This window comes from Danio rerio, chromosome 7 (assembly GCF_049306965.1).
Source record: "Danio rerio strain Tuebingen ecotype United States chromosome 7, GRCz12tu, whole genome shotgun sequence".
Lineage (NCBI taxonomy): Eukaryota > Metazoa > Chordata > Actinopteri > Cypriniformes > Danionidae > Danio > Danio rerio.
This window is the reverse complement of record NC_133182.1, coordinates 39165458-39188535: the sequence shown is the minus strand read 5'-3', so window position 1 is coordinate 39188535 and position 23078 is coordinate 39165458. Positions and strand designations below refer to the sequence as shown.

Below are 23078 nucleotides of genomic sequence, written 5' to 3'. Positions count from 1 at the left end.
TATACTCATACCTTGAATATATTATGATATATGGGGCATATGTGTATATGCACAATTAAACTGTAATTCAATAAAACAATACTTTATATTCTAGTTCTTCTTTTTGGAGTTTTGAAAAAAATTGAAAAAGGGGAGAGGGTATTAAGGGATAGTGTACTATAATTAGGCAAAAGACAACTTTTTAGACCTCTCAATGATCCTGCTTATTATTAATATAATTATTATGCCCAGGAACAAATAGGCTGAATAAACCAATTTAATTTTAAACTAATTTGTTAAATTTAAAAAGAAAGACAAAAAAATGAATTGTGTGTTGAATCACTATTTTGTAATATCAACTGCAAATAGACATCTGCAAAATTCATTGTTAGGCAAATTATATAAAAATATCTGTGCAGCACAAATTCCTAAACATTAGATGAACCTCAAAAGGTGTAGACATATTCTGTCTAACAGAAAATAGGATATTTCTGACCAGAGCTTTTATACGAAACCAACTAACTTGCATCTTTTTTTTTCATCCATGGATGTCAAAGTCATCTGTTGTAGCTTGCTGTTTTATTGCTGTGTGAAACAGTTGTTTTAATTGCTATATCTACTCATCAGAACTTTAACAAAGTTATTTTTAGAGCATTTACACAAATTTATTGGATGCGGATGCACATATTGACACACACAGACTCTCTCTGTGCATCCACAGTGACAGCGCCACACGGATATAAAATCATAAGGTTGAAAGCACACAAATAGGATTTTGAAAGTGGGGTGGCACTGGGGCATGTCCTCCCTGTGCCTAGTGGAAGTTACTCTCCTGTACAGTAGATAAATACATCCAATTTATACAGTACTAGAGAATGACCCATAGAAAAACATAGACAAATTGATGGTTCTGCCAGTAAAGTGTGAGAACCCACAAATCCACATCAGAAAAATAAATTAATGTGAAATTTACAAATAGTAAGATAACATGTTTACGCCAGATACAGCAAAGCAATGCAAAAAAATGTATCAATATAACCCTTTACAATCAGTGATGCTGTATCCATAACAACCAATCCCTGCCAGTAAACTGATGGACCATACCATTTCGGATGTAGCCCACTACTTCAACAGAAGGGACAAATGGATTTGCAACACCCATTTTGGCACTTGCAATAGACACCATCAGCAGTTGCTGCACAGCAATCACATACAGTATGATGAAATTACAAAAAAAAATATGATAAGGCATATCTGACCTGCACAGTGTTTTTTAATTTTAAAATATTAATTTCTGACCATATGAAAATTTAAAACACTGCAATTATACGTTCAGATGTACCATTTTAAATGCGTTGTTTTAAAGAAATCCTACATGATGTGGCAATCAAGGTCAAATCTGAGTGAGACTTGCATGATCTGAAAAAGTCTGATTTGCATCAAAGTAATACAAAATGATTGTGGGAGAAGGCTTGAAAATGTTTTCCTTTACAAAAGCAGAGCCTGGCAAAGAAAAAAGTGTATTAACAATTGTTCTGGTCTGAACTAGAGCTGGAGGATTAATCAAAAACAAACCAAATCCAAAATTCATAACCTATAACGGACGTAATTTCCCCATGTCGGTTAATTTGTTTTGTTTTTTAATCTGAATGATACTTCCCTTTTAAAAACACTTTCAGTTTTCACATATGTTTTGACATTTTTATGAGTGCATGGGAGGAACCTGACATCTCTCATCGTACGTCAGGTAAATCTTCTTTGTTGCTGGTTTAACTGGACAGGAACACTGCAATTCAAAGGTCCTTGGTCCCGCACACAGGTAGAGTTGAAGTCAGAATTATATATTATTAGTCTCTCTGTTTATTTTTCCCCCAATTTCTGTTTAACGGATAGAAGATTTTTTTCAACACATTTCTAAACATAATAGTTTTAATAACTCATTTCTAGTAACTGATTTATTTTTTCTTTGCCATGATGACAGTAAATAATATTTGACTAGATATTTTTCAAGACACTTCTATACAGCTTTAGAGACATTTAAAGCCTTAACTAGGTTAATTTGGTGAACTAGGCTGGTTAGGATGATTAGGCTAGTCATTGTAGAATGGTGGTTTGTTCTGTAGGCTATCAAAAATGTATAGCTTAAAGGGGCTAATAATATTGACCTTAAAATGTTTGTTTTTTTATTATTATTAAAACCTGCTTTTTTTTCGAGCCGAAATACAACAAATAAGACTTACTCCAGAAGAAAAATTTTTATCAGACATACTGTGAAAATGTCCTTGCTCTGTTACACATCCTTTAATAAATATTAAAAAAAATATATATATATATCAAAAGGAGGCTAATAATCCTGACTTAAACTGTATCATCTGCATTTTCACTTAAGCAAATAAAACGAGCAGACACAGAAACTGTCATTAATGTTGTGAAACCTGATTGATTATTAGTAGAAATTAGTTATTAGTTTTTATTTTTTACTGAGCTATACCCTGTCAAGCATCACCCACTTGGTAACTTGAATTACCAAGTTCTATCATTTAAAATAATTAAATAGGAAATATTTAGTTCAATGATGTTTTGTTAAAACTTTAGCTTTGCTTGCAAGAGATGCTGGTAATTTCCAACTTTTGACAATGAAATATTCAATTCAATTCAATTAAAAAAAATTGTAAATGAAATAAAAAATAATTAAATTTTTTGGTTTGAAAAAAAATTTATTCATTAAAACGATGACAAATTTGACCATTTTTAGAAGATGACTCCAATTTCAAGCTGATTTTAGGTCATATCATCCAGCACTTGTCTGAACTGTGACTTCCCACATTTTCTCTAGAATCACATAAAAATGAATTTGTTGAATATCAAGCAATACTTTGTTGAAAAATGCACAGCTCATCAGGCCAATTTTACCCTCTTCATGAATTCCAAGATTAAGGAGTCAGTTCACCCCAAAATGCTAATTCATCATTTCATATTGAGATATTATATAAGATATTATGAAATTAATAAGAGACTTCAGTTTGTCCATTGAATATTCATGAATGTCCTAAATGTTCATAAAGAGATCAAAAATAAGTCTATGATATATAAATCAAGCAGTTTAACTGAAGCTTCTGAAGAGGCAACGCTTTATTTGATGAATAGATTCAATTCAGTCTTTGATTAGGGAACCTAAACAGAAGCTCACCATATCTGCTTATAATGCACAAGAACAAACCGGTTCTTGCAGACATTAACAAGCCCCATGACACGCAAGAATGAATCTCACTGATTCTTGCACATCAAGCAAGCATGCTTGACCTTCTGTGACCACATATGAATGCTGTAAACATTGCTCACTGTGAATAAATGCCTTCATTAAATTCTTTAATCATATAAAGCAACAGTCTTTTCAGAAGCCTTGAACTCAACTGCAAAGTGTTATTTATTTATATGTTTATTTATCTCCTTATGAATGTTTTAGGTTAACAGACATTCAACTGGTGGAAAGATATTGCCCAAATTTGTTAAAAAAAAATATATTTATTTGTGTTTTAAAGATTAATGAATGCCTCGTGAATTTGGCATGAGATGAGTATGAGTAAATGACAGAATTTTTATTTTGGTATTAAATAGATCTTTAATCATTTTTATTTCAGAGGTAATATAAAAATATAAATGAAAAAGAGGTGAGAAAGCTTTTTATACCTCATGACTGTCATTAATGCACATACCATCATTAGGGCTGACAATACATCGCTACAGCATCAATATCCCAATATAAGCGTCTGCAATGCTCACATCGCAGTATATGCAATGTTGAGTTCCTATTTTGGGATTATAATTGAGCAAGAGCAATAATTTCAAAAACATGATATTTGTGGAGTTAAACCATAGAGTGAAAGTTTATCATCTACATGTTTTAAGGCCTCTGACTGGAACAAAAAATTGTACCATTTGTGACTGTATAAGCACTGTATAAGTTCCTTTTTATCTTTCCTCTTATTGTACTATCTATGCTTTTAAATTGTTTATTATATTATGCACGATTCACACCCAGATTATTCCCAAATCAGTCTATATATATATATATATATATATATATATATTTATATTTCTTTTTTTTTATAGAGCTATTCAAGCTCTCGGGGTTCTAGTGTGGCCTAATTTCTCAATAGTGTGATAAAATAAATCTGAGATCACACCAGTGTGATAAGTTATTCAAGTACTCCATGACTGTGGTTATGTGGATTGTGCTAATGCATTTTAGAAGAAAAGTGTACCAGTGCAAAAAACTGTTAGGTGCACCAGCGCAAAAAGTCAGTCTAGAGCCCTGCATCTGGTAAAATTGTATTTGTTTCAAAATATGTTTTGCAGAAAAACAAAATATTGCAAGTCATATTTTTCCAATTTAGTACAGCCCTAATCATAATTAAAGCTCTCTTCAATGCAAATACCAAAACATAAGGCTGAAATAAGCCATGTTGTGAGTGCCTAAAACACTGCAATCAGATTAATTTAATGTGAATAAACTGGTTTAGTCTTGCAATATCCGCTTGTTAAGTGTGACGTCACGCAAAGCGGCTTCCAGGTCCAAGCGCTCTATTCAACTGTTTGGGGAGACTCATGAAATGGCAATAATAAACATTTACAAAGCGATTTAATACTTTCAAAAATCACGATCACAATATATCCATGCCTAATATCCAATGGCCAGAAAGTGATTCCTTTTTTTTTATAAATTGTTAAAATTTTGATATTTGTTATGCAGCAAGCCCAGAGATTGTTGTGTACACTCTGACCTTATATAAAATTAACTTTAATGTGTGATATGAAAAAAAGTGATCATAAACTAATTATTTCTCAACTTAAATAAGTGACGGCTTGGGCCCGGAAACAGTCACCAGTTAACAAGCGAATACTCCGATATCCTGGTACATATTTATATCCAAACAAAGTAAAAACAACAAACAACTCAGGTTGAATGCATGGTTCAATATTGAAATGTTTTGTTTTTGTTCATTATTCCCATAGGCTGCTCTCCGCGTATTTCACTCTTTTTTTTTTTTTGCTGTTAATTGACTCCCACACTAATAAGAGCTAAAATGATGATGATCCACGGCTAACTGCCCCAAACACATTACTGAGGTCACAACAACAGCACTGAGGTGGACAGCTACAGAGATTTCTCCCATTCTAAGCTATGCAGTTATCATCAATCCATGTCTGCTTTTTGTTCTACTGGCGCTGCTGAAGATGTTTTAAGTTTATGCACCTTTCAGCATCTGCCGTTCATCCATCAGAATAGGGCTGCATAATGTATTTGAAAGAGAATTGATACTGTCATTATCACACCATGTAGGCTGTCATTTAATAATATAAACACGAATTTCAGAGTGAAGTACAACATTTATACCCCTTACATCATGAGCTGAATGCCTATAAATGAAAACAAGCTTTCCTCTGAAACCAGCAGCCAAACAACACTTATTTGCCAGCAATTCATCAAAATAATAGCTTGATGGCAGGAGTGCAGTACATATTTATGTGTTCCATGCATTTGTTGTTCATCCAAAACTGACCAATCAGATGAAGCCTTACTATCTTTATACCCACCTCCCATGTAAGTGCTGCTATAGCTATTGGCTAGACTGGGCACAAAATAAATACCTATGGCGAGAGTAGTGAAAAGCAAGAATGACAATAAAAATAAAATTCTGAATATCAGCTGAGGATTCAGGCATTCGTTTTGTTTTTGAGTCTACGGCTTTTTAGTAACTTCATAGTTAAACTTTGCAATGACACAAATAATATGTTTTTAACTGCGACTCCTGATCAACTATTGACCTTATTTTTGAATGCGGAAGTGCATTCGTTTTTGCGATTGTTTTAGAACTTTCGATTCAGTTGCCTATAGGAGAAATGACTAGGAATAATAAACAGCAGAAAACGGTCCATCTATTTGCTCTACAAAGAAGTGTTTGCATGATAGCTGTTTTTAATGTCTAAAATGAATAAAGTGGATGGAAGTGAGTGAGACTGTAAGTCTTAAGCCAAAAAGATTCAAATGGCTGCGCCCGCTCGTACGCAAAGAATAAGGTGAATAAAAACCAATTGGACATTGCAGATCCTGCGATGTGACTATTGTGGATGCGCACATTGCATTATCAATGCTTAAATTATATATTGTGCAGCTCTACGGTTTCTTAGCCAAAATAAAATGTAATTTTATATTTGTATCATTACACAAATAAATCAAATTTTAAAAACAGTTAATAAAAATAGCGATTGTAAATGTGGAAAATGGAAAACGTTTGTAACATTGAAAATGCTTTTATCACAATACTCACAAAACAATGCTGCATATTTTTCCAGTGTTATGCAGCCCTACTTGATGGTTTATTGTTTAAAATGAAAGAAATTAAGATAAAGTAACAGTACAGTACATATATTTTTAATATAAAAAATCATAATAAAAAAGATCGTACAAAATATTAATTTACAGTTATATAAAATTTGCGAAAAACAAATATGTAGCATAATTAGATTATAAAATTTTTTTTTAAAAAGTCCAGTAACACTTGTAAATAGTAATTACTCTCTTTTTTATTGTAAAATGTATTCCAATAATATATTTGACCATTTTTATTTATATTTTATAACATCATTCCGCCCTATATCAGAGCACGACTCACACTGACTCTGGTTAACTTTTTTTCCATTGCAAAACCACCTGTAAATCTACACAGTGGCCTTCATCCTCTTATATAACACACTCAGAGCTGAAGAAACCATCCACCATCAGACCCACGAACACATACACAGTCTCATCACTTTTACACTGTGTAGTATAAAAACCCTGAGCATTATTACATAATCAGCACAGCTGGTGCTAGTTTCATGAGAGATTAAAGCACGAGAGGAGAGCAAATACTGTATTATTTCCCAAAAGATTCAGTTACAGTGCCAGAGAAAGTCTGAGGAAAAGGAAGCTCTTATAAATAATGTTAAACTTTATTTCCTCTTTCAGACCAAGGTCAAGAATTTCAATTACAACAGGCAGCTTCACCTTGTCCTAGAAAAATGAAAGGAAAAACAGTTTATCGGACAACTACTAAGTAACAGGCAATAAACCTTATCTTTAGTTCTTGCAACTAATATTCAACACTAAAGCTAAAGCAAGTTGCACAACCAAAATTGACAATTTTTTTTTACTTTTTTACCGCTAAAGAACTTTATTAAAATAAACAAAATTGTCCACATTAAGTTAGTTCTATTACTGTAACACACAATTGATATTTTTAGCTACTACTCGCAGGAAAAACAAGTCCATTGATTTGCCCATATACAACAGGATTCTATTGATGAACATGACACAGCAAACAAAAAGAGAGCAAAGTGTCAGCTAGGAACAATCACTTACACACACACACTTTTATTGCCCAGGATGAAATGGCCTTTCCCTAAACGACAAATAAGCCAGTAAAGCCGTGCACACATTACTGGATCACAAACTGAGACCACATGCAAATGCTTCTGAAGTAACAAAGCACTGCCTTCTATTTACTTCTTAACCCGCCGCACACATCGTCAGGTGTGTCATTCTGCTGCTGGCTGATGTCACCGAGGATGCATTATAAGGCCTCTCCATCAGGCTTATGATAGCTGCACTAATGATGATGACGCCAGATACAGATGCTGATAATGTGCAAGGAGATTCTGGCATCTGACACCATAATAATTCAATTTACAGTCATAGCAAACTGACCCTTATGACAGGAGAGCCATGTTGTTCGATCTAATGAACTATAATTAGTCACCAGTTTCTCACAGACAACCAGATTACCTCTAAAAACAAAGCAAAACAATAATTACACCTGAATGAAAAGAAATCCAAATGCAATGTAGAATATTGGTGCTTCGTTTGCTGTAACAGCAAGGAAATTTTCACAGTATGTCTAATAATATGTTTTCTTCTGGAGAAAGTCTTATTTGTTTTATTGTTGCTAGAATAAAAGCAGTTTTTCATTTTTTAAACACCACTTTAGGACAAAATTATTTGCCACATTAAGCAATTTTTTTCAAAAGTTTACAGAACAAACCATCATTATACAATAACTTGCCTAATTACCCTAACCTCCCTAATTAACCTAATTAACCTAGGTAAGCCTTTACATGTCACTTTAAGCTGTATAGAAGTGTCTTGAAAAAAATATCTAGTCAAATAATATTTACTGTCATCATGGCAATGATAAAATAAATCAGTTATTAGAAATGAGTTATTAAAACTATTTATGTGTTGAATACTAGAAATGTGTTTAAAAAAAAAACTTCTCTCCGTTAAACAGAAATTGGGGGAAAAAAAGTAAACAGGGCGGCTAATAATTCAGGAGGGCTAAAAATTCTGACTTCAACTGTGTATATATATATATATATATATATATATATATATATATATATATATATATATATATATATATATATATTAGGGATGCTCAGATCAGGATTTTTGGAGCCGACACAGAGTACCGATTCCTTGTTATGGTGATTGGCTGATAATGAGTACCGATTCAGATGCTTTAATCCTTATATAACTTTAACATTGCATGAAGCATATTTTCTCTCCAGGTATACTTTTTTTCCTTTATTCTGTTTTTTATAAATAAATAAATGAAGGATGTTGCATATAATCCCTTAAACACGTCTCTATTAACTATTTACTGTGGACTCGTCATGGTCAGAAAAAGCTTTACAGAAAATAACAGATAAGACAGATAAAAAAAATGGTAAGGAAAATGACTAACAGTAGATTTTGGAAACATTTCAAATGAAGAAAGAATAATTCAACATGTCTCAATGAAGAAAAAGTTTGTAGTGCATGTTTGATTCATAAGAAGTTAAAATAATCATTCTCTGCTTGTAAACCTGTAAACTAACACTTCGGCCAGATTGGCGAGTACCGATCTAGTCATAAAATGTGATTGTCGGCCGATACGGAACTCTGGCCGACTGATCGGAGCATCCCTAATATTTATATAAAACAAAGTCAAATAAATCAAACCTAGAAAACAAGTAATACAGTATAAGAAATGGTCTCTTTACACAAATAAAGTAAAGTTGGTTTTATATCCACACATTCGAACTTTCTCCTTATTAAAATAATTTCAGGAAAGTATTCTTTGCCAATGCTAAATATGGAAATCACATTAACAGTCAATGACTATACAATTACAATTACTATAAAAAGTACAATAAAGTTCAGTTAAACAAATAGTGCTAATGTTGTTTTCAAGAAACACTTCCATGTGACTTTCGACCGAATATTCAAAGTACCATGATAAACAATATAGGGAGCATGTCACAAATTGTCACTCAACGAATGTGCCAGCTTTACCTCAATCTTTACACAACGTAGATAGATAGATAGATAGATAGATAGATAGATAGATAGATAGATAGATAGATAGATAGATAGATAGATAGATAGATAGATAGATAGATAGATAGATAGATAGATAGATAGATAGATAGATAAGTGTTAAGATTAAACAGACAAAACGTATATAACAAGTTTGACATAGTCTTTTACAAGAATGTTACGTGTCCTCTTTTGATGGCAGAAATCCAGATCGTTTTGTAACGTTACTGTCAGCCAGAATCAATCAAGACGGTTGCTTAGAAAATGACAAGTTGCTGCTAACACCTGACGCTAACTGAACCAAAATTTACAGTAATTCAAACTGTACAGAGTAAGGCCCGTCCACGTGATAGTTGGTATGAGTTTGAAATCATGTAAAATTTCATATCCTCGTGTACTGAGCTCTAGTTGTTAACCGTGAGTGGGATTTACCTGTATGACACCTGTTTCCGGATAGTGAGGTGCAGGAACTCGCTGCTCTCCGCCTGGTTGTCAGGACGCACTTCTCCTTCTCTCCCCTCCGCCAGTCTCTCAACCCCGTTCCCCGGACACTCGTGCGGTGTTGAAGTTGCTCCGCTGTGCCCGGTTTCAGAGAGGAACACGTCCTCTTCCTCCACCACGTCCTCCAGGGCAGGCGGAATCAGGACGGTGGTCGGCGAGTCCGCGGAGCTGTGCGCGGCGCGTGGCGAACCGTCAACGGTCGCGTCCAATTTCTCTGCCATTGATTAAACTAACTTCAGAACTGTTAAACTGAGAGTCACGCCGAAGTTAATATGATATACGTGTTGCCCTTAAGTCGCACGAGTGAAATAGCGGCGTGATAGTTCTTTCTGTGTAGTTTGTGAATAATTTGATCATCACCTTCTGTTACGATTGAATGTGCTTTCAGTTGAGCAGACGAAGACCACCTCGAACACACACAGCTGACTGTGTCACGAGGCCCCGCCCACCTTCACTACTGATTCAGGATCAGCCAATCACCTGAGAGAATGCCCGCCCACCCCGCCTATCCCAACCACAGCTGCAGAATCAACCAATCACGAGAAAGAACGCTATCTCACATACGCTAATCCTAAACAACAGCAGGCTCAGCACAGACTGGTACACAAGAATCACAGCACTCCAAACAAACAGTTTTACGTCCAAATTCATTTTAGTTTTATTGAACATTTCAAGGAATATTTTATTATGTTGAATATTTAATGTTGTTAACGGCAATAGGGATACTAGAGGAGAACAAATAAAGGGCCTGTAGACAGGTTGGGTCTGTGAATGGAAGAAGGAAGTGTGCCTTTGTAAATAGAGCATTGTTTCTATTTGAATAGCATATGTGAAGCATGTGAATGTCTTGTGATTTAACACTCAGTTCAGTAGAAGTTTTTTGAACACTGACATTTACATTCACTGGTCATGGTATTAGGGACACCTTTCTAATGTTGGACCATTAGCTCATCATGGCATATACAGTACAATATTCAACATGTGCTGAAATGACACATGTGGGCTAAAACCACATAGCATCAATCGGCATGTGCATAATGTGAATCGCCTCCAGTATGATCTACTGGACAGATCTGCTGACTGTTGAGGTCATTCGAGTTTAGTTAACTCACCGTCAAGTTCAAGAAACTATTTTAAAGATTATCTGATGTGTTATTTTATCAGTTTGTCTATTCTCGCTATCAACAAAGCATTTTTATTCTAAATAATACTGCTTCTCCCTAGAATTTTTGAACCCTCTCTTTATAATGGCTGTGCATGAAAATCCAGGTAGACCAGCAACTTCTGAAATACTCAGACCAGCCCATAGACCCTTTAAAAATTATGATACATTCAAGATCACTTTAATTACCTTTCTTCCAGATGCTCTGCCTCAAATCACATTGACTTCTTTTACATCAGGGGTTCTCAAACTTTTTAGCATACAACCTCCAAAATAACAATTCCAGTGACTCGCGACCCCCACTATCCTTTAAGGTGGTTATAAACATTCAACTGTATAAACTATATAAAGATGAGCATATTGACAACACAAAAAGTGTCTAATATTGTTTTTTGACATTATTAAATTGTTTAGGAGATTTTGATTTGCAGATCATCCTCCATGTTCAGTCGTGGCCTTTGTGTTTAATGTAGGTGAGTGTGTAAAGGTGACAAAGTTTAACACTGTGCCGTAAAATCAATCTGCTGCTTCGGATGCTATTGCTGTGTCATTAACAGAAACAACCCAGGGGTTGCAATCCAACAGAAAAATATTGAAAGGCTGATGGCTTTTATTTCCATGTTGTTGTTTTTTATGTAATTCATCATTCATAAATTTTCTTTTCAGCTTAGTCCCTTTATTAATCTGGGGTCGCCACAGTGAAATGATCCGCCAACTTATCCAGCATATTTTTTTCGCAGTGGATGCCCTTCCAGCCGCAACCCATCACTGGGAAACGTCCATACACACTCATTCACGCTCATACACTACGGACAATTTAGCCTACCTAATTCACCTGTACCACATGTCAATGGACTTGTGGGAGAAACCGGAGCACCCAGAGGAAACCCACGCGAACGCAGGGAGAACATGCAAACTCCACACAGAAACGCCAACTGACCCAGCCTAGGCTGGAACCAGCGACCTTCTTGCTGTGAGGCGACAGCACTACCTACTGCGCCCCTGCATCGCCCCTTTTATGTAACTGTTAAATACAATTTTATATTTTGTAGGTTATGGATAAAATATGGAAATTATTAATATATATGAGACTTTTGGATATCACCAAGCTACCCCTGCTCATTGTCTCTTGACCCCCACTTTGGGAACCACTGTTCTACATCCCACTCTGAGTTGCTGCTGCCATGTGATTGGTTGCTTAGATATATATTTTCTTTAACAAATGACTGAACATCTGTGTGTTCTAAATGAGACATTTCGTCCTCCGGAGGGCGCTTTAGAGTGAAAACAATCGTGGCAGTCATATTGAAGTGTCATTCTAAACTGAAGTGTGCAAAACTGGTCACTTTGGCATAAAATTATTATGAAAGATAACTGATGGACACTTCTGGTTGTGATACTTTGCACAAGGAAAGTGGTCACACTGCATTTAATCCAAAAGTGCTCAATCCCTATGCCCTAATCCCTTGAGAGGGACCCTGCAAAGGGATTAGGGCATGGTTATAAATCCTTCTGAGTGGAACACAGTGCAGTTCTGTGTAATAAAGTGACTGGTAACTGTACGGTATATTCCAGTGCAGCACCCTTCACAGATCACTGACTGCAATGCAATGAAGCTAATATTCAACCAGTGGCTTAAACAAATGGAGTGGAAATAAATTTATCATTTATCTGAAACAGTAAACAAAATTTGGTCACCAAAATGTCACGTTCACACACACCCACTCAAAAACAAAAGTACAAAAACTGTCCCCAGTCAGTAGACTCTTCGAAAAAGATGGTTCTCTAAAGGTTCTTGGAAAAGTAACAGTTCAGTGTCACATATTTCCCAACTTTTTGTTTTTCAAATCTGTTACTGACAAAGCACTTCATCACTGTTATTTGGAGCTCAACCATCAACACAGACTGTAAACACTCTCTCAAGATGAATGATGTCTTTCTTAAAATGTATATTTTCACTTCCAAAAAGTAATTTGTTTCCAATCATCTTTTTTTTAAGTTTAACAGAACATGACCAGCCAACACAATCGCAGCTCATAACCGATATCATTTTGATTTAGTGGCTAATTCATATTAATTTGTTTCGTTTCATTGGCAGATTTTACTCGATGGCCACTTTTCTGACAATACATAAAATACTTACATTTCCTCATGAGATTGGGCTGGACCAACTCTGTTCAGTTGAGGATTGCAATTCTTTACTTGGTAACAAAGATGTTTTGTTTTTATTCGTTTCATGAATAAATAGTCACAAAATGATTAAAGATATACAGTGCTCTGCATATATAAGTACACCCTTCACAAATCCATCTTTTAAATTCATATTTTAATAGGCTATAAGCTTTGCATTATTATATTTGTGCATATACATTAGATTAGTCAGTACAGAAGCCAAATCTGGAGCTTATCTAAAAAAATAACTTACAATTACAGTCCAAAAACTAGTACACCCAAATTTACGTTATAGAAAAATATTAAATAAAAGTTTTAAAAGTAGGAAGAATCTAGAGAAACAACAAATAGAAAAATTGAGTTTAAATTTTGTAGTTTATATATATATATATATATATATATATATATATATATATATATATATATATATATATATATATATATAGATTGAATTTAATTGTATTATCCTTTAATTTCCAAATCTTTTTATTGACTAAAATATTATTTTAATACATATATCTGTTTAATAAATCTGTTTTGTTTAAATGCTCCAAAATACATTGCCTTTATTCACTGAGAAATAGACACCAATATTCGTTTTTAAAATGGGGTGTACTCAATTATACTGGGGTATATAATAGGGAGCATTATATACCAAGGCTTCACTTTGTCTTTTTAACACAGTAACTGTATCACATACTGTCCATTTTTGCTACTTTTGGTCTTCATAAACATATTTGTTTATACCTAAACAGAGAGGCACACTTGTGCAACTCATTTGTGTATTTCAGATGCTGTGAAATCTTATAACCTCTTCATCCGAACAGAAAAAATGACACTTTTTTCAAAATACACTCATAATTATAAACATAAAGGCATTATAAAGGATTGTGAAGACAATTTACTGGAACTTTTCACTGGAATTTTTTCCACCTGTTTACATAATTATTAATTAAAATATTTAGATAATAACTGCTGTTTGCACAGGGTTAGTTTTACTACAATTTCACATCAATAAAAAAATTAAGTAATGATATAAGCATTTATGTGCATTATTATGAGTGTATTTTTGCAATTAGTACAACATTTCGTTCACAAAAATTATTCTCAGCTGTCAAATTCTATTGACTTTAAATGCAGTTTTAAATGCATTGAAAGTTGTCAGTATGTAAATGTTACATCTCTACTCTTCTCGCCTCACTCCACTGGCTGCCCGCTGTGTCAGAAGAACTGATAATCTTACAGTCACTGCACTTGAGCTGTTTTTTCGTCTCTTCCAAAAGCTGCAGTCTGTGACCTAGCAATTTGTGTAAAGATGGAGTAAATAATATTATTTATTAGTGTTCTTGCCATGAAATTGGAAAACCATTGCAGGGAGAACAATGATAACATTATTTATTCATTTAATGAACACTTTCGAAACAAGTCTTCTAAAATATATAGCTCATTGCACAAAGTACCAGCTTTCCCATTGAGAATAAACCTCATTAATTGCCTTCTTGAAAATGAGTTTACACCTGTAGTTTCCAGTTTCCTCAATTAACAACTCAATATTCATATTGAAACCAGACTGTTGCTGTTATTTTCCAGGTTTTAAAATAGTCCTGCCAGCACACCATGCACTGAATCATGAATTTCTCTGATCACACACTGTTTTTTTTGTTTGTTTGTTTGTTTTTTGTTTTTTAAGTCAGACTATATGCAGCATTAATTTTAAAATTATCACAGCTTTCATGAAATAAAAATAGACAAACAGTATCAATAACAGGTGCACATAATCATTCACACATACACGCACACATGCAAGCACACAACACATGCTGGTATGGGGACTATGGATATTTGTGTGGGCAGGAAAAAGTCTATGTTATTTTTCTCTTCCTCTCTCCTTTCCTCTATCCTGCGTCTCTTTTCGTTCTCTCATTCTCTCCGGGTGTTATTTCTTTGTGGGTCTAAAGCAGAACTTTAAAATAAAAATCATAACAACACAAAATGGTTGATGTCATAGGAATATAAACATGAAAAGAGCAAGATGAAAAGACACAACCATTAAATCTCATAGTCAAGATGGAGCCCAATTTAACTGCACAAGCAAAACGATTTTGTTAATATTATTATATATTATGACATGCAGGACTGCCACTGAGCTGGATAGATTACTAAGACCTGGGGTCATCAAGTAGAGCCAATATAGAAACCACACAGCCAAATTTCACCTTAAAGCAAGTCTGCTGGAAATGCATTCAAAAATATTTAAATATTTATACTGTAGATAGATAGGCCAAAGTATCTGTATCTTTTTCAGCTTTAATTATGTTAATGTTGTCCAATAAAATGTGAATAGAGCATTCGAATTAATATACTGGCATTTTATTTGTTTAAATAGGATATTTCACAAAGTTGCAGATGATTTTTAAAAAATATATTGTGTAAAACCCTTAATTGTGTCTTTTTGACTTTAGCTTTGTACTCCTGTATGGTAAACAATCATAAAATGACTCTTCTCTACTTTCCTGTTCATTAGTGTTGAGCAGAGCACAAACTAAACCACATCTTCAAGCATTTCAAGCATTATCACTACATAGATATCATGACCAGTTACTGTTAGTTTAGTGAGTTAGTTAAACAATTTTTTTGTATTATTTGTATTGGTAAGTCATTGTAATGGAGGGTTCATAGGAAAGTGTCTGGTGCATATGGAGAGGTAAAAAGTGTGGTACATATGGTTTTTCAAGCCCACACACCTCACTTGCCTTGTCAACAACATAAAAAGTACACCAACTGATGCAATTCAAGGTCATACATCGTCTACACTGCACTAAAGCCAAGCTATAAAATCTTTCCTTGTGTCTCCCCAATGTGCGATAGATGCAAGAGAGCAGAGGACATGGTTGCTTATGCCTTTGGCTCTGTCCCTACTTAATAAATTCTGGACAAACATATTTGACTAGTACTGCAAGGCTGAAGCAGACCTTTTCAACCTGAACTTGTCATCTTTGACTTCTCACAAAAATACATCTTCTCTCCCTCAAACAATACAAGAGTATTGCAAAGCATGGTGGTGGCTAAAAGGCTAGTGCTGAACAATTGGACATCACCTTTACCCCCTTCATTCCATGATATCTGTTATTCAGATAGAGAGACTCGGATTTTTCAGGACTAGCTCCATTAGAACATTTTGGCTATAGGGTTAATTTATTGATTTATTTAACAAATCTATATCTCAAGAGCAATCCAGTGACCCCTCTGAGGTTTAGGTTATATACCCTCTCTAGTTTTGATTGTATGTTTTGTGACTATAATGCATTTTTTTGTTGTCTTTTTTCTTTTTTGGTTTTCTTTATATAGTCTTTTTTTATGTCTACAGTATGAGCCAATGTTTGTTCGTGTTCTGTGTGTGTATATTTTCATTCACTCATTTTCTTTTTGGCTTCATCTTTTTGTCATTCATTTAATTATTTGTAAAATAAAACCACATGTTTGTAGACAAGTATGAAATTAATTAGGCAAATAACATTCTAAATTCCATATGGGCTCACAATTGTTTTGTGGCCAAGTAAACAGCCTAGGGCGTACATGATATTAATGATCACAAGGTAACATTCTGTGTTTTGTTACTATTGCCGTTTTTCACTAGGATTTTACACTCATTAAATTTACATAGAAATTATGCTGTTTAAAGCTCATTGTATGTTATTTCCAAACCAATTATTCAGCTACATTCCATATTTTCATTACTAAAACGTTAGATTGCCCCGCTCTCTATAACTATATTAGTATTACTATATGCATCTCAAACTTGATTTACCAGCTTAAATGAAATTAGTTTAGTCTTTTGCTTATCATGTCATTTTCACAAACAACACTTTATAGAAAAAAAAATGACTCCATTTAAAATCAAGGCAACAAACTTCAGGACATTTTTGAATCAACCGCACTTGACTCGATTTAAGTTGAATAAACTGAAACATGTCCTAGTTTGTTGCATTAAAATTTCAAATTAAGACAATTTCTTTTTTTTTTTTTACAGTGTACTGTATGATATATGCGTCTGTAATAATAATACAAAGAAAATGTTATTTTTAATTGAGAGCTTGTCTTCTGTTTCTGTCAGAATTTCCCTGTTTTGGTAATGGCTGCTTTTCAAAGATTAAAACACGCAGTTATGTTAAAAATTCAAACTTAAATTATCAAATTGCAAGACTGATTCATTTCACTGACGTTAAGCTTAAACAGGCTGTTCTCAAAACCCTTAAAACAAGACACACACTGCTATATTTATTGTTACAGTAGGTAAGGTAAGAGACAACGTGCTGACACCTGGTGGTCATAATTCATAAATACAACGAGCAAATAAACACAGGAAACACGAGGTTGCAACTGCAAATTTTGTATTTTGCTTCATTCTAACTCTACTTTAGATTAGACAGGAAAGGCAAGCGGTTCAGAGCATAGATACATACAGAGCCAGATCCATACACGGATACAAATCCACCCAAGCCGCGCAGTGATTACCAAAAGGCATTGGAAATATAAAAATACGTCCTCCATATTTACAACCAACCGTTATCATCAGAAATATGTACAAAAAAGGGATACATGTGATACCAGCAACAATTACATTTAAAGCATAAACTCTGTCGTCATCTGGACAATTAAATTCAGCTCCATGTTTGAATGAACAGTTATGTGCAATGAAGTTTACATTTAAACATTCAGATTTACACTTCCAGTTCAACATTGTACACTAGAGAAACGTATTAATGGTTGAGATGACTGCAACAGAAGCTGTAATCAGTCATTAAATGAAGGTAGACTAGAGAAACTACACTGAATTCAGTTTCACTCTGAAAATATGATGGTACCTACATGTTTATGGCACAAATACCACGGAGTGAGTTAGAAAAAACGACAGTGACCAATTATATTATTATAAATTAATCAGGCACATAAAATGATGTCTATCAGTGGTTATCTGTACAATGAAAAAAATATTGTGGCTGATGGTAGAGAGGACGTCATGAAAAAAAATACCCAAGAAAAAATTAAACAAAGAGTTTATGATTAACAATTTGTTTCTAAACACTGATATCTAGCATTAAAAAAATGTCTCCCTTTAGAAAACTTTTTACAAAACTGCACGATCAACTTCCAGATAGGCTATCTGATGAATTTTACAGTGGTCAAACAGTTCACTCAATGAGACAGTCATTAAAATCCTATTATCAGAAGAACGTGCTTTAAATAATATCACTTTTCTTAAAGGTAACAACTGTGTGTTTTCAGATTATAACCAACGTTTTCATGTGGATGTGCAGAAGTCTGCTGGACATGGTGAAACACACACACAGGATTTGATCGCCCCTGTTCATTTTTCTCCATATATACAAAACTTTCTTTACACAGAAATAAAGATAACAGAAAACAAACTGTTTAACAGTTATGACAACAAGATCATGTAAACCTTACATCATCTTTCTATAAAAAAACACACAATAACTTTCATATTTTTTTGTGCATAAAATAAATATGCTCTTTTTTGGATGCTGCAAATACTAGAATATATTATGGATAAAATTATTAATTCAGTACAAAAGTCTCTGCCTTTTTAAAAAGTAGAAAACCAAAAATCGAATAAAACACATCAATAAACGAAAGCTGAGGATTAAGAAGGAAATACGTGGTTATGAGCATCTTAAATATGACTAGGTGAAAAAGGCACTTTAAATCAATTAGTTTTCCTAGTGCAAAACAAGTGCAATCCAGCTTAAACCTATTAGGGACCAAAACAAGCCAAAATGGCAGAGGAAGAAACTCCTGTCAAAGCAAGCTTTGCCAAGCTGCAAAGTACATCAGGCACCTGTGATTACACCTGCTGGAAAACATTCAGAGACTAAAAAAAAATCATATTAATAATAATAATAAAAGCTCTTTGGGGTCTTTTAAAGAAGGATATGTAGTAAATGGACAGTCTCATGGCAGTTTAGGAATATCAAAACAAAGACTCGTGAACTTTTCCTCCCACACTCTGTGAGTGAAGCGTTAAGTGAATTTTTGGAGCTGCAGGTCAAGTCTATCTAAAGCAGAGCAGCGTTATCAAACGCCCACATCCTCTCTTTTTCTTCTTCTCGTGGCCCTCAAACTCAGTGCTGGCTGGTGAAGGGAGTTTCAGTGTATGGATGGACACAGTCAGTTCTTAAGCTAAATGCAGGTGCTCATGAGGCTTGTTGGTTCAGGTCAGGATCTGTACGGTAGCGATGCGGGTCGAGGATCATCAGATGTCAGTGAAGGCCTGTGTGATGGAGGCTGCTCCACCTAGAGGACTTAGAAATATTCAGCTCCTCCCTCAGGATCCCGCTTTCTGATGAAGAAAAAGACGACTAGTTAGTTGCAGAAATAAATCAGTTGTATAGTTAAATCGGTTCTGATAGCACTCAAAAGTATAGGCGTGGTAAAATATTTTTAAAAGGTTGAAATGTAAAGTATGTGTTCAAAAATACTGTAAAAACAGTAATATAGTGAAATATGATGATATTTTAATGTCACGGGCGGCTCAGTGGTTAGCACTGTTGCCTTACAGTAAGCGGGTCGCTGGTTCGAGTCCCGGCAAGGGTCAGTTGGTATTTCTGTGTGGAGTTTGCATGTTCTCCCTATTTTGGCGAACATGCCTATTTTTTCCCCCACAGTCCAAAGACATGCGCTATAGATGAATTGAATAAACTAAATTGGCTGAAGTGTATGTGTGTGAATGAGAGTGTATGGATGTTTTTCAGTGCCGGGTTGCAGCTGGAAGGGCATCTGCTGTGTAAAACATATGCTGGATAAGTTGACGGTTCATTCCACTGTGGTGACCCCTGATGAATAAAGGGACTGAGCTGAAGGAAATAAAATGAATGATTTAATATAAACTTTTTTTTTTTTTTTTGAAATGTTAAAATCGAATGAATTACTTCTCGAGTGTTACACAGAAGTTCAGATATTGTTTATTTTAATCAGCTGATTTGCTACTAAGGAAGGATTTTAGATGATTAATAATGATCGAAACTATGTTAAAATTATTGTAAAAACTGTGATTAAAAGTCTTTGATGAATAGAAAGCTCAATCAACACATTTATTTGAATTATATTTATTCTTAACATTGTAAAATGATTTACTGTCACAATTAATTGAAACATTATAAAAAGCAAGAATAGGTATAAGCAAGCATTAGTAGCAAAGTCCCTCTTTGAAGGTCATATTTAAAAACACTAATAATTTAACAACATTGATCAATATAATCTTTAACAAAGCTGAAAATGAAAATCGAGTTTCTGCGTTTTTTAATGCAGACAATACAGCATAACATTAATCATTTATCAGTTGTCAGCCATAACAACAACAAGCTTATCTATAGTGACTGAATTGTACTATCAGTTACTAATATTTTATTAGTTACTAATATTCTATCAGTTACTAAATTAAAATTCTGTCATTTACTCGAAATCCTGCCCCCTGAAAACTCTCAATTCAAAACTTTGGTTCTTTTGGTTTTTAGGCACAACTGAAGATATTTTATCTTAATACTTAATCAAATCTGAGAGATTTCTGTTCCTGCACTCAAAGTCTATTCTGTCAAGAAAACTCTGAAAAAGTTATATAAAGTCTAAAAGTCAAAAAAAATATATAAAGTCTATACAAATCAAGCCGTTATCTTCTGAATGGAAGCAATAATAGGAAAAATTGTATTTCGTGCAGATAAATATTGATTGATTAACATAAAGTGAACATTAACCATACCAACCTCTGAACCCAACTATATCAACAATCATTTATTGTTTAAGTTTTAATACAATATCAGCAGCATAGGCTATATTCATGGAAACAATAATAAAAATATTCTATAAATAATTAACAAACATAACAGTTTCTAGATAATCAAACATTATAAAAACATGACAACAATACTAATAAACAACAAATAAGATTTTTCAGTTAAGTAAGTGACAAATATTATATATTTTTAAAAACATTTACCATAAAATAAGTTTTGAATAAAAACATTTTCAAATATATTTAGAAACATAAAATGTTTTATATCGACTATCAGTTCCCTCTACAATATTCATTTATTTTCCTTCAGCTTAGTCCATTTATTAATCAGGGGTCACGCCACAGTGGACTGAACCGCCAAATTATCCAGCATATGTTTCACATAGTGGATGCCCTTCCAGCTGCAACCCAGTACTAGGAAACTCTCACATGCACACACACACACACACACACTCATACAAAACAGCCAATTTAGTTTATTCAGTTCATCTATAGTGCATGTGTTTGGACTGTAGGGAAACCGGAGCACCTAGAGGAAACCCATGCAAGCATGGGGAAAACATGCAAACACCACACAGGAATGTCAACTGACCCGCCTGGGACTCACACCAGCGGCCTTCTTGCTGTAAGGCGACACTGCTAACCACTTGAGCCACCGTGCTGCCCCCCTCTGCAGTATATATCCATAATGGAATGTGTATAATAATGAACATTTATAAAATAGAATAAAATGCATCATCCGTATGCGTCTCACCTCGAGTGGTAGTGTGGTTCGGGGGGACGGAGGGGGGCCGCGGATGTGTTGCTGTAGCTTGCAGACTCCGGCTGAGCCTCGCTCAAGTACCTGCTCACAAGAGCCGAATGATCCTGCTTGTGGCTGCTGTCTTTCACGTCCTGTACATGCCGCGGCACGCCCTCCGTCCTCTCCACACTCAGCAGGCCCCTGTGGCCGTCCTCCACTGGGACGCCCTCGTCATAGAAGAGCAGGCTGCGGGAGCGGACTAAACACACACAAACACAGAACACATAGTTACTCACATGATTTACATGATCATTTATTTAGATTTAATAGAGCTGAAGAGAATCAGTTCAACTCAACCAGAGTGTTTAAAGAGATGGAAATTGTATCTGCATATCATTTCAAGGGTCTTTTACAAGGATGCATTTTTTTCACACACTGTGTCCATTAAAATGGACATCATTTTCCAGACCATGTTTTTTTGTGGTTTTTGAGCATTTCATCTAATTTAAAGCCTGCAGTCCATGAAAGTGGAAAATTGTCATCCTATCAAATTGCGATATAGCTCTGCATGTTGTTAATTGAAAAAAATCCCCTACACTGAAAAGCAGCATGGCACTGCACTCCAGACAGAGATGTAAGCCACATGTATAATGTTTTTATTTATATTTAATGAAATGTTTGACAATATTTCCAATATTTCATATTTTATGTAAAAAAAAAAAAAGAGAGACTGCACTTCCTAATTAAAGTTTAAAATCTTACATCGCAAGTTTTAAATCAAGATTTTTTCCAACATGTCTGTGTTTATTATGACCTACAACGGGTTCAAGATCTGTTACTGAAATTAAATCTCCAGTAATGCTGATGGAACTTTTTTATATAAAAAAACTGTATCGATGTACTAATACATTGCTGAAACAATTTCATATGCATAATAAACAGATCTTGAGATTCTTGAGCGTATAGCAGAGGGAAATAATACCAGTTTAATACCAGTTTGACCATCACTTAAATGTTCAATACCCACAAAGGATGAAGCCCCTTAACTGAGATGCAGCTTCTGTCATCATTTAATCATCCTTCCAAACCTATACAGTTCCTTTCTTCTGCTGAACATGAAAGAAAATATGTTGGCAACCAGTAGCCATTGACTTCCATAGTATTTTTTCCGACTATAAAAGTAAATGGCTACCAGTTATAAACATTCTTTGATCACACACTTTATTTGAAAGTACAATTCTCTCTATTAATAAACCATTAAATATGACTTTTGCCTAAATAAACTCATAATTTGCTGCTTATTAATATTTAT

General features: G+C 34.3%; 2 protein-coding genes across 24 annotated transcripts in view; both read right to left on the bottom strand.

Moving 5' to 3' along the window:
* dgkza (diacylglycerol kinase, zeta a) overlaps positions 1-10278 on the bottom strand; it is a 193068-nt gene extending 182790 nt beyond the window's left edge. For all 20 annotated transcript variants that reach the window (XM_068222705.2, XM_073908816.1, XM_073908820.1 and 17 more), the window contains exon 1: positions 9812-10278. In XM_068222705.2, coding sequence (XP_068078806.1) covers positions 9812-10101 — 290 coding nt within the window. In that variant the 5' untranslated portion in view covers positions 10102-10278. The remainder of the gene's footprint in view (positions 1-9811) is intronic.
* A 7310-nt stretch (positions 10279-17588) lies between these two features.
* creb3l1 (cAMP responsive element binding protein 3-like 1) overlaps positions 17589-23078 on the bottom strand; it is a 57044-nt gene continuing 51554 nt past the window's right edge. For 2 of the 4 annotated variants that reach the window (XM_005168966.4, XM_073906216.1), the window contains 2 exons: positions 21779-22025; positions 17589-19575 (listed from right to left, as the gene is read on the bottom strand). In XM_005168966.4, the coding sequence (XP_005169023.1) occupies positions 19539-19575; positions 21779-22025 (284 nt within the window). In that variant the 3' untranslated portion in view covers positions 17589-19538. Of the gene's footprint in view, positions 22026-23078 lie in introns of all 4 variants that reach the window. The other 2 variants (XM_073906215.1, NM_001243038.1) reach the window with 2 other exon arrangements.